The sequence below is a fragment of the Merops nubicus genome, unplaced genomic scaffold (assembly GCF_000691845.1).
Source record: "Merops nubicus isolate BGI_N331 unplaced genomic scaffold, ASM69184v1 scaffold12599, whole genome shotgun sequence".
Classification (NCBI taxonomy): Eukaryota; Metazoa; Chordata; class Aves; order Coraciiformes; family Meropidae; genus Merops; species Merops nubicus.
The window spans coordinates 52,610-65,036 of record NW_008631750.1 but is presented as its reverse complement, the minus strand read 5'-3'; the positions used below and the strand labels follow the sequence as shown (position 1 = coordinate 65,036).

Below are 12,427 nucleotides of genomic sequence, written 5' to 3'. Positions count from 1 at the left end.
AGCAGGAAGATTTCATAACTTGTGCTTTCATCTACACGTTTTTTCTAATGTTCCTTAGCTTGAGAAGAAAGTGGAAAAAAAGAATCATAAGGTAAAGGAAATAGTTCTAATCCTAGTCAAGATATATTAAATTCAGTAATGCTCAGACGTGATGTAAGTGTTCAGGATTTGTACATAAATGAAATTAAAAATATTTGGGGAGGAAAAGCTATCTAAATGTCAGAAAAAAAGAAATACAAGCTATAAAATGCTGTGAAAAATCACATGGACCAGAGTAATATAGATGTGCTGTCTTAGCAAAGAAATCACAGAGGGTATGCAAATAGAGAATGAAAATGACACATTTTTACTCGATTCAAAAGCATTATCCATAATAGCATCTGCAATGTGGCTGCAATAATAGGATGTAAATTGGAATTTACATAACAGATCTTTGGAAACAGGCTCTGATTCACAGTCTGACAATGGTGTCTCCAGTAGGGCAAGTCAACCAGTAGCAGGAGAACTTCACAAAACATCTATGGCATATGTCAGGGTTCACCCATTTGCCCCCCTTTCCTGTTTGCACAGAGCATCTCAGGCATCAGGTGTAATAAAAACTCAAATAGCTGGTCTTGGAAACCTTTGGTATTTTTTTCCTAATTAGACAGGTCATTTTCTTTGGGATGAAAAAAGGTTTTGTGAATGGTGATAGATTGAAAACCTCCAAAACTGGAAATCCTCTATTTATGTTCTTCTCCCTCAGCCTGGAATTAATACACCATCTCCTATTCCTGTCTCCCTTTGTCTGCAAGCAGACATTTTCCCAGTGTTGGTGCGTTCTGTTCCCATCTTCTTTTTGCCTCTCAGCAGAGGGGGTTCATCCAAGCTGACATGTCTACTGCCTGTTGCGTGGGAAAAAGAGTCGCCAATTTAACTAAGCCAGCAGTAGGATTCATCCACTGTTGGCTTTATTTCCTTCATGGTCAGGGCTTCAGTTAAGTGACAGTCCCCAGTAATACCTTGTCCAAGGATGGTCGGATGCCTTGATTCACATGGTGGTGCAGAGCTGAGGTCAGATCTGATTTTATTCTGATGTTCCTTCTCCATACAGTCCATGGTCATTGTTCTGTCCTTCCCTTTCATTTGCTGGCTGATGTACCAAGTTTTTCAGGGCTAACTAATGTTAGACTGGAGTCCAGTGCCGTGTTATTAATTTTGGATGAGCTTTGCTAACTCAATCATCTGAATACTCCATTAGATTCCTGTGAGTAATCATAAAATAGAATCATAGAATCAAATAGAATCATAGAATGGTTTGGATTGAAAGGAACCTTTAAAGAACGTCTAGTCCAACCCCCTGCACTGAGCAGGGACATCTGCAACTAGAGCAGGTTGCTCAGAGCCCCGGACAACCTGACCTGGAGTATTTCTAGGGATGAGGCATCACCCATCTCTCTGGCCAATCTGGGCCAGGGTCTCACCACCCTTATTTTAAAAATTTTCTTCCTTCTATCTGGTATAAATCTCTCCTCTTATAGTGTAAAACCATCCCTCCTTGTCCTGTTGGTACAGGCCCTGCTAAAAAGTTTGTCCCCATCTTTCTTCTGGGCCCCCTTTAAGTACTGAAAAGCCACAAAGAAGGTCTCCCTGGAGCCTTCTCTTCTCCAGGCTGAACAAGCCCAACGCCCTCAGCTTGGCCTCACGTTAGAGGAGTTCCAGCTCCCGGATCATTTTTGTGGCCCTTCTCTGGACACACTCCAGCAGGTCCCTGTTACTCCTGTGCTGAGGACTGGACACAGTACTACAGACTGGGTCTCACCAGAGTGGAGTAGAGGGGCAGAATCCCCTCCAAATCTACCTGTCCAGATATAGATGACCAGTACGAATCTCTTTTTCTAACCTTGTTCTCTATTGTACTGATATGCAAGAGAGAGAACAGCACTTCTAAAGTGTTCCTCTGACTTTTATCAGAGTATATGGTAAAATGGATTTGGAACCTAAAAACACTGTTCTCCTTGTGGAATATATACCCCTAGACCCATGTCTAACCTAACAAAGCCAGAGGTAGATGCACATTCAAAGAGAATAATCCATAATTAACACCTTCTATTTTTTTGTTAGACCACCTCAACCACACAAAGGTTTTAGTATGATCAGCCACAATTAACGGTAAGATGATGTGAGTCAGTAGAGGGTGAGCAGGGGGGGATGGGTTGTGTATTTTATCCTATGTCTCTAAATATCTGAGAGGTTCCAGAGATATTGTAAATGCTTTCTCTGATCCTTTCCTGAATCCAAGTCCTGATCCAGATTTCAAGTGTCATTAAATGTCATGGTGATTTTTTTGATACCATTCATTATAATTTAGGACTCTGTGCAGTTTATTCAATTCTGAGCTCTCTAATTAGACAGCACATGAGTGTTAGTTTTTCATGATGCAGAAGTCTGCCAGCTAAGTATTAGATTGATACCATATACAATTTTTTTTCAGACAAGACATCAGAAAAGTGTTGTGACTTGACTTACAAGCATAAACCTACTAATATTAGAGAGGATTGTTTCCTGTATCCCAAATCCAGTATGCTGAACTGTCTCCCTCCAGTTCCATCAAAAATTTAGGTTTTCTTCCAGAAAACATGTGAAAAAAATCCTTGATACTTAACTGAAAAATAAACCCCCCGATATAATCAGCACCAGGTTGGTCTTCCCTAAATGTTTACCTTCCTCAGTTTGCCTCCCTCAGATTCTTGGCTAACAAATACTTTGAGATTTACTCAAAGTCGCCATATCCCCGATCCTTAAATCTTTCTTCACCATATGTTGTTTTATTTTCCTGACACCTCAGTTTTTATGCCACATGCATTTTTTACTCAGTGTGAGTACGTCTCTAACAATACAAACTATTGGATTTTGTTAAATTATATAACCCTGACACAGCTTTATGGCCTTCCCTAAACTTGGTCTATGATTAAATGTATTTTTGGTCTTCTTGTTGACTTAACTATTGAAAGTTCTCTGGCAAAACAGGTGGAACAACTTCACTGGGAGCTGTATATCCATCATAAAATTGCTCTGAAATGTTATCTGTCCAGGCTGGTTGTATTTTTCATGCTTTATCACAAATCAGTGTCATGGATAGATTGCAGTTTGCAACCTGCAGTTGTTCATCGGAGTTAACTTGGCTGTCAGGGCAGCCTTTTTGCAGTGCTTTAAGCTTTCAGAACTTTTGTGCATGAAGCTGAACTATTTTTCTAGCTGGCTGGGGGATCAATGTGTGTGTCATTAGGGCACATTGAACAAGGCTATGTTACCCTTTGGAGTTTGATTTAGGATATGTGGCGTCCCAGCCTTCATGCTTTTTAGGATTGCCTGCACAGAAATGACTGCAGTATGGAACAGTTCAGATCATGAACCTGAAAGTATTTTACTTCTGTTTTAGATCATCCTCCAAATCTTCAAAATCACTCGAGACTTAGAACTCCACCACCTCCAATATCACATGCTCACACCCCGAATCAACATCACGCAGCCTCCATCAATTCTCTAAACAGAGGGAACTTCACTCCACGCAGCAACCCCAGCCCAGCTCCGACGGACCACTCTCTTTCTGGAGAACAACCAGCCAGCACTCAAGAGCCAGCCCATGCTCAGGACAACTGGTTGCTTAACAGTAACATCCCACTAGAGACTAGGTAGGTCATTTTCTTCAGTACTTTACAACATTCTGACTGTGTGTGCTAAGGATGCTATGGAAAATGCAGACATCTGTTTAGCCAGCCCTTCAGTTTGTGAACTGGTGTTTGGCTCAAGAATTTTGAGTTGTATTTATTATTCCTTTTGTCTTTTTATTTGGACTAGGAGAAGAGGAAATTGTTCTTCTTTCATAAACTACAAATATTGACTTTAACAGCTGCTCGTAAGGTTATTTTCTTCATTTACAATTGGAATCAGGATCATAGATTAAAATGTTCTTGTTTTTCCTTCTTTTATGGTCTTTTAATGTCTTTTCTTCCTATGTGGTAGGATAAACCAATATCCTATTTAAGAAACTGAAATCACTCAATATATTGGAAAGATTTAGCCTTCTATCTGTGCCTCATCAAGCAGATACTTTAGTAGTAGTTCATTCAGGAAAGGTTGATCATGTTTTACCTAATGAGGAGAGGTTGGCTGCAGCATTTTACCATCCTGCAACATTGCCCCAGCAAGCATGAAACGCTGGACAGCAGGACATCAGTCAATTAATGATGTTTACATTTAGCATTTAAATTCTTTTCCACCTATGCAAGACACAAAGGGTGTGATGAGGGGGCACTGAGTTGTTCTAGTTCATAGCTTTGTTTAGGTTCCGTGTAGGTTCTGGAGAAGGGGGTTGTCATACTCCCTCAGCCTCAGTCCTCCAATCTGACACCGAGTCCATCTACTTCTTGATGTCCACCCAAAAGTCAGTTTTTGTATTCTCCAGAGGTTTTGCTTCACCATTTTGTTTGCTACTGAGAAACCACTGGAGGTGCTGGAGTCATTAGCACCCCATACATGGTATCTTTTTTGTTCTGGAGAAGAGTCTTCCAGGCCTAATGCGGTGGTGCCTTTTTTCCCTCATATTTCTTACCTTCTCAAACCAACATGACAGATTTCAGACAGAAAAAAACCCCAACATATACTAACTGAAAACTGAGCCAGGGACCAAATCTGTCACGTGGGAATCTCATTGAGATCAGTGGTAGCTCTGTCTGTGCCCTGGAACAAAATGTACCCAGTCTTACCAGCTTCTCCTAAGAAAATGTTTGTTAAAAATGAGAGACTTTGTCAAACTTTTTGAGAAAGAGCTATGTCTGCTGGCCCTCTGAAACTTCCAAAACAGAGCTCAGGATCACATTTTATGGCATTTAAGGATAATTAATTTCTCTGTGACTGCTTAATTAAAAAGACCCAACTAAGAAGCTGGATCCAAAAGATTAAGACAAAATTATAAGCAAGTAATGCAAGTGTGATTTGGCAACAGTTTCAGTAATTACATTGTGTTACTAATTCTTGAACATATATACCCAAGCATTGACCTTTATGTATTATTTCTTTTGGAAAAGAAAAATAAATTACATTAGAAAATACTTAGGCCCCACTTCTGCAGCTATTTTTAAATAGTCCTTTATAATTCTGGAGGAAGCCTTGTGCCTTTTTTTAAACCAGGTTGTGAACTCTTGGGAGAAGAGATAATACACTGTTTTAATAGTGCCAAGACATCCTCATGTCTGACTGGAGTCTCTCAGAACCCACCACCTTACAATTAAGAAGGAGTGTCCTTGCTACTGGATCAATGGAGGAATGTCAGAGATAAAAGCTCTTTGCTGAAAACATCCTGTCCCCATTTGTCCAATTCTGGTGGCAATCAGAGAGGTAGATGGAGAGACAGCCCTACCACATCTTAATGAATGCAGGATTTCATAGACAGAACTATTGGCTGTTCCTATTAAATTGTAAATGAATACAGCCTTAGAGACTGTCCTTATTTCTTTTCCACAAAATCATTGTGGATTAAAATTTTTCAAGATCTGAAGTCGACTGTTCTTTGTGCAAGTGGGTTGATCACATTCTTGCTGTTAGTTAGGCTGAATGTTGGAGGTCTACCTGCATGAAGAGATCCTTCTGCACCGTTTAATGGTTTCCCTTGCATCACAAATCAGTCACATGTGTAACTGATCCATAACTTAACCATTTTCTTAATTTAATAGAAAACAGGTCGTCTCGAGACTGATGTTGAGGCTTTTAACACACTTGTTGGAACAGCTTAATTTTGCCCAGTGTCCCTTCAGACAACAAACGTGTTGGAAAGGGCTGTGCAATTTTATGCCAAACGGCAAATGAGTACATTTACAGAGCACAACTGACAGGCTTTTGTTCCTTCACTAAACAACATTAAGAAAAGAAAACGTGTTACAATGGTGTCATAATGCAAAGAGGCTGTGCTGCACAGATGATCAGTAAATCTGTGACAAATCTCAACTCAGTCTGCTCTTCCAAGCAGCAGAGGTCTTCCATTTCCTCCCCTGAGAATTCTGCAGACATAAAAGATCAGGTTTCAGAGCTGCTTGGCAAACTTGGATGCCCAGTTACACCTCTTCCTTGAAGTCGACCTTCCCCAGTGCAAAGATATTTAGAATCAAAAAAAGACCTCCACCTAAGAGAATAAAATGTCCAATATGTAATAAAATAAATCCTGGCCAAAAAAAAACATTAAACCAAGAATTACGGCCTTTGAAGTATAGCAATAGGAGATTATAGTAATCTCATGTCAAAAATGGAATTGTATTTCTGTTGAATATCTGGCGTTTAAAATCCCGTATTAGTCAATGGGGAGTGAAAACACGAAGAAAAAGCTACGTCTTCTAAACAGGGCTTGTCACAGGCTGTGAAATGTGCCTACAGTTATAGATTCTAAGCACCCCAGAGTCTGAAGAGGCTTGATTTTGACTCCGTGGACTCGAGGCAGTATTCAGAACTGGAAATTTAGGATGGTTTGTCACAGCCTGGAAATTTCCATACTGTAGTGCAAAGGCAAGCAGAGATGTGCAGCACAAGTATACGGCTGACACGATAAGCATATCCCATATCTGAGAACTTTCTGTGTTGCAAGAGGAAGAGCCCCTCCTTTTCATTAGTTTCCCTTTACTCCCTTTTCTCTGTTTTTCCTTTTTTCCTCTTTCTTTTCCTGTCTGCTCCCTTTATTGTTGCTCTAAAAGCAATATATTGTCAAGTTTGTGATGAGAAGATCTTTGCTCAGCAGTTACTCTTGACAGGTAAGTCTGTTCCCTCCATATTTATTCCTTACTCTTCCTCTTCTGTGGCCTCCTTTCTGTTCCTGTACACTTGACCTTGCAGGAGCAAATAAATGCCAACTAGATGGACATTTAGTTGACAAACCAGCAGCTTTCAGGAGACTTCTATTCCCAGGAAATTTCATGTAGTAATCATGTAAGGTCAGATTCTGTCACCACAACTCGCAATGAGGAGGAAGAGTGTTTTGTAAGTAGGTAGCTATTCGCAGGTAATCTCCGAGGGACCAGACTCTGTCCAGCCTTCAGTGAGGAGGACAATCATGCATTCGTCACCTCGGTGACCCAGCGACCTCTCTGATACCAATACGTACATTATAGGATTATATAACGCTCCCCTCTTCTGCTTTATTGACAATCCACAACTGAAATTCATGGAACTGATTTGACATGGATTTTAACTACTGATGAACTTTTATTGATTGATGTGTTGCTAGATGCCTTGCCTCTTACCCATACAATGCTCAGTGCATGCACATATGTTGCTGCTTTTTGCATTGAATTCAACATCTAACCTTTCCTGCATTCCCAGGGAATGTGAGGAAGCCGCAAACACTTGGGGATGGAGTAATGTCTCAAGTGCTATGGCACACAGCTCATGCATGTCGATCCACTTTACTCCAAAGCTATGAACAGGAGTCACTTTACTTTCATTCAGATCAAGGAGTAGATCTGTTCTGTCAAAGCAGCCCAGAGGCCTCCAAAAGCAGTGAGCTGAGCAAAACAACTGCTGACATTAGCAGCAGGAAAGAGGAGGAAGTAGAAATTAAAATTAAGGTTGAGGACATTTTAGAAGAGACAGTATCAATGTTTGTATAATGTGACAGTCCTGGTTTCTCTTAATATAGCATATTCCCTGAATCCAGTCTCTCTGACAAAGGAGTTCTCGTCTAAGTTCACATCGTGTCACTTGCATCCTGTAAGTGCATAATCCTGAGTAAGTGATCAAGTGTCACGATGCTCTTATATTCCTTTTGCTAGTTTTGGTCAGGGCATTTGTTCACATTCAGGTCCAGTTTTAATTCTGAAAACAGGCATGGGCAAAATCAGGACTGTTTTTCAGTTTGAAAAAGATGGAAAGAATGTTCCTTTGCCAGGTCTTGAGGAACAAGCCCGAAGGTGAGAAAGACACAGTTTGTTCCCAGCTGTGCCTCTGACTTAATTCTTTATGTCCTGCTATTCTCCTCAAAAAGTACAAAACAGTTTAGCATATATATGTCAAAATATGACTCATCAAAGTACATGCCAGTAAGGCCAGATATTGCAAAATGCCACTATCATGTGCAAAGTCAAAACCAGGCGTTTTCATGTGCAGGCCCTAAGTATCTTGCCGATTGTCTCTATTATCCAGATTGCAGCCAATACTCTTGTATTGGAATTCGGGTTACAACGTAACTTGTTTCCAGCTTTTACCTGTTTATCACTGAGACACTTGTTTGGAATGCTTATATTGAGCAAAACTTGCAGTTTGTAACTTCTCAAGAGCAAATTAATGCTCCACAAAGGGAAACAAGTTGATCAAATTGGTAACTAAAAAGTTCTGAAATGCAAAACTGAAGCTTAAGAAGAGGAGTGGTAGATTTTTGCTCAGAATCCATGAGATTGTCTAGATGGAAGTGTACTACCAAGGTACTGGCCACAGTGGGATACAGATACTGTGCTGTGCGTTTTCTAAATAACAATGGCACAGATGCAGGGGTAGAACAAGGGTCCAGCTGTGCTGGACTGAAATCTACCCTTCTGGATCCAGCAGTTCAGAAGGTTTCATGTGTCACTGGCAATAAATAATGTGAAATGAACAAAGACATCAACTTTTTTTAATACATGCACATGGGCGTGTGTGCTTATATGTGTGTATATGCGTATATATAGTGTATAGAGAGAGAAGTGAACATTCTTAAAAGCTATATATGTATATGTGTAGCACCTTATACATATAAATATATGGTCCATCATTCTAATTCCATGCACAACTGCACTATTACCATTGTGGTTTATAAGATCACACTTCATATATGCATGACTCACTGGCTTCATTCATGTTTCCATATGTATGTAGAAACATAGCAAAGCAGACATTCCTAGAGACATTGCAGGACAACCTCATTGAGATGGACATTCTCACCTCCTCCCGACATGACGGTGCTTACAATGATGGGTATGTGACACTTCTGTGGTCTTCCTGTTTACTGTACAGTCCTTATGATCCTTGCATGAAAGCATTTGGTCCTATCAATGATGTTTAAGGGCAACACCATTTCTGGCCTCTTCCAAGATGGCTTTAAAAAAAATGAGGTTCTGGGGTTTGGAGCACTGTGTCCTGTACATATTAATGGCAGAGCCATTAATATGCTAGTGAGCCACAGCATGCCATTTGCTTTTTTTCCCTTGTTTTGAAAGTCATTTCATTAGTAAGAAGTACCTACAGCAATTTTGAGTCACATAAAAACTAAGATTGATTTAATTTTCATAAAAATCTTAAACCATTATTGTTCTGGCATCCTGACACTTCTCTGTTAGTCTCATATTTTCCCCGTACCTTATCTTACAAGTGTCTGCTAGTGGTGTGTGTAAGCCAAGCATTTTGACTTAACCACCCATTCTGGCATCTTTACCTAACTTTCGATCACTTTTAATTTGTAAGCAGCTTTTAACTTGACACTTACTGCCAAAACTGTTGACCTTGTGTGGGCAGTTTCTAATTTGGTGACCATCATTAACTGAAGATCTAATTGGTGTACTTGAACACTGCAGGTACCTCTTTGCTAAGAACAGATACATCAGTGTCTAAATAAGTACTTTCTAAAACACAGGATAGTGTCTGACTCTTTACAAAAATTGATGTTTTGATGTAGACCATTAGTAGAAATAATGAATCTTTCTCTAACGCTCAGCAGTCATGCTTAGACTACCAATAAAGCCATGGCTGTAATACTACAAATAACTATTTGGGAGAATTATGTGTTACTTTATACTGCATGAACCAGTGGCTTTTCTGCATGGTGATGTTTCTGCATGTGACATTTCCCCCTGTGACTGCATGAGTGACTTCAATGGGAAAATAGAATCACATCTTCATCTGGTATTATCTGCTGGCTGGACTGACTCCCATGGATCCATGCTGACTACATTTACATTGGCTGCGAATTTGGCCCCATAAACCACGGGTGAAGGTGCAAACTGCACTGGGGCTGGCTTCTCAGTCCTCACAGGCTGCATTTTTGTTTTCCGTCAGCATGGAGAGAGACGAGTCAGATCTGTTTCCCACGTTTCGTTCCTGGAATTTGAATGCCTCGTACTTCATGCTGTCCTACCAAAATCAGGTTTTTTATTTAGGATTCCTGTGGAGGGAATTCTCATCAAGACCTGTCATTTCAGGAACTCACGGACTGCAGTGGGTTCTTTTTGTGCTGACTTTTGTGAGTCTCACACGAGGTCCTCACAGGCTGGCTCTCAGGCTGTGTTTGTAGTAATGGGCAAAGTATGGTGCCTCCCAATGTGTCACTGCACAGGAATTGCTGTTGCCTTTGACAGCAGTTCACACTTTTTAAAGGTAGGCATCGAGCTGAGGTGCTCTGGACTGCTTTATGGAAGCAGGTGCCTCTCCCCACTGGCGAGACACAAGGCTTGAATTCTGGGCTTTGATGCTTTTGGCCGTGCCGTTGTCCGACTCTCGAATTTGCCAGGCGGGGACAGTGTGAATATTCCCCTCGGTGACAATTTGGGTGCTATGGAATGGCTTAAGCTCTCCTTCCCCATCTCCATTCACCGATGCCGTACAAAAATCCGCTCTCATGCAGCGATCAGTGAATTGGTCAACGCCCTCTCCTCTTTAATCTGACCTACGCTTCTCTCCAGCCTCCCTAGGGCGTTTCCGTGGGAGCGTGAGCAGGCCCCCGGTGCTGCCCGTGCCACCAGTCTGTCCTAGCTGTGCTTGGGGTATTCATCTCACTCAACGCCGGCTCTTCCACAGAGGGGACTCCTGCCCTTGAAGAGTTCTCTGTGGCATTGCTGGCACTGTGATCTTTTGTTTTGTTTTGTTTCCCTTTACTCTGTGTGACTTGCCTTTTGATTTTTATTCTTCTCTCTCGTGCATGCCATCCGTGTCTGTAGCCAGCATTGTGTGGAGCTGCTTTTCCTCGTCCCAGCAGCAGTGGCCATCCTCCCACCCCACATCTCCCTCAGCTTCCGTTTGTGTGAGGAGTCACTTGCTGTTGGTCTTTCTTCCCTCAGGCACTTCCTGTTCAAACCTGGAGGCACTTCTCCCCTTTTTTGTACAACGTCGCCAGGATACCCCTTGACGTCCAGCACTGTGTACTCACCTCCCCCTAGGCCCCTTCCCAGAAGTACCTTCTCTAGGCCTGCCTTTAACCTGAAGAAACCCTATAAGTACTGTAACTGGAAATGTGCTGCTCTGAGTGCCATTGTCATCTCGGTCACTCTGGTGATCCTGCTGGCGTATTTCATAGGTAAGCTTTTTTCTGGTCTTTCTTTCTGCTTTTGCTTTCATTTCTCTACAAACCCACCCTTTATTCTAACGTTTGGGAAGCTGAGGGTCAAGATCTTGGTACAGAGTGATGGGGAAATGAGGATTCTGTTGACTTACTTTTGGTTGCAATACTACGGTAGGAAACCTAACAAGTCATAAAGACAGAAGAGTTTAGTAAAACATGAGTCATGCACTGTGCTCCCTTCAATGGCATGGGCTGTTTACATTCTGCAAAGAAAAGTGTTCCTGGAGTGAGACAAACCCACCAGGTTTTTCTCAAACAGGCAGTGAGGTCCATGTCCCAGTCACGGTCACATCCAGGTCCGTGGGAATTTCCTGTTGTTGACTGATAGGACAGAGTAAGGACCAAGATCCTGATACACAGAAGTACAGTTTTATTCTATCTTTTGGTGGCACATTCTAGCCATTTAACGAACTATATAGAAGTTCATGGGGTGACATGGAGGATAGAGAGGGCCTCAGTTTAGATTGTGGTCCAACAAAGCCTTTTTTGAGTAGGGGGAGTTGGAGAAATTTGCTACTTGGGTGGAGAAGCAGTGGATTTTTGTTGAGCTGTGCATGATCTGAATTTCTTTGGTTTGTAAGGGTTGTCAGTGTTCATTGCAAAAAAGCACTCTCAGTATTTGTTGCAACAGTAATTGAACCGTTAGAAGTGAAAATTGTATTTTTCCACCTGTAAAGCTGGGGTGTTACCATTGCTTTTTCTCCAGTTAGATTTGATATTCGTGTTAGAAATGTCTTACAAAGGTCCATTCCTAGGCTTTTATTTTAAACTCTCTGTGGTGCAAACTCTAGGTGTCAGAGACTTACAGATGTGATCATGGGTAACAAAACCCATTTCTCATGGCACAAAGGAGTCTTTTTGATTTCACTGTGACTTCCTGTACACTAATGATCTATAAAAGGTTGTGGTTAGAATTACAAATCTTAGCCTGGATCGAAAGATTTTTGCTTTGATTTCACATGAGTACAATTAGCACTACCACAAAGGATTGCTTTTACTGTGTTCCTTTTATGTACACTTCTTTAATGACTGATACTTTTCCACTTCTGCCTTGCATCATACTCTGGTCACTTTTATGTCTCCTGTAAGAGGAGCAGG

General features: G+C 41.3%; 1 protein-coding gene across 1 annotated transcript in view; it reads left to right on the top strand.

Moving 5' to 3' along the window:
- The window catches only part of LOC103780041 (teneurin-4-like), a gene marked incomplete at its 3' end in the record, with an annotated part of 173,717 nt that overhangs the window by 130,780 nt on the left and 30,510 nt on the right, over positions 1–12,427 (top strand). Inside the window, exons 3-5 of the mRNA XM_008947689.1 lie at positions 3,422–3,674; positions 8,875–8,973; positions 11,049–11,284. Coding sequence (XP_008945937.1) covers positions 3,422–3,674; positions 8,875–8,973; positions 11,049–11,284 — 588 coding nt within the window. The remainder of the gene's footprint in view (positions 1–3,421; positions 3,675–8,874; positions 8,974–11,048; positions 11,285–12,427) is intronic.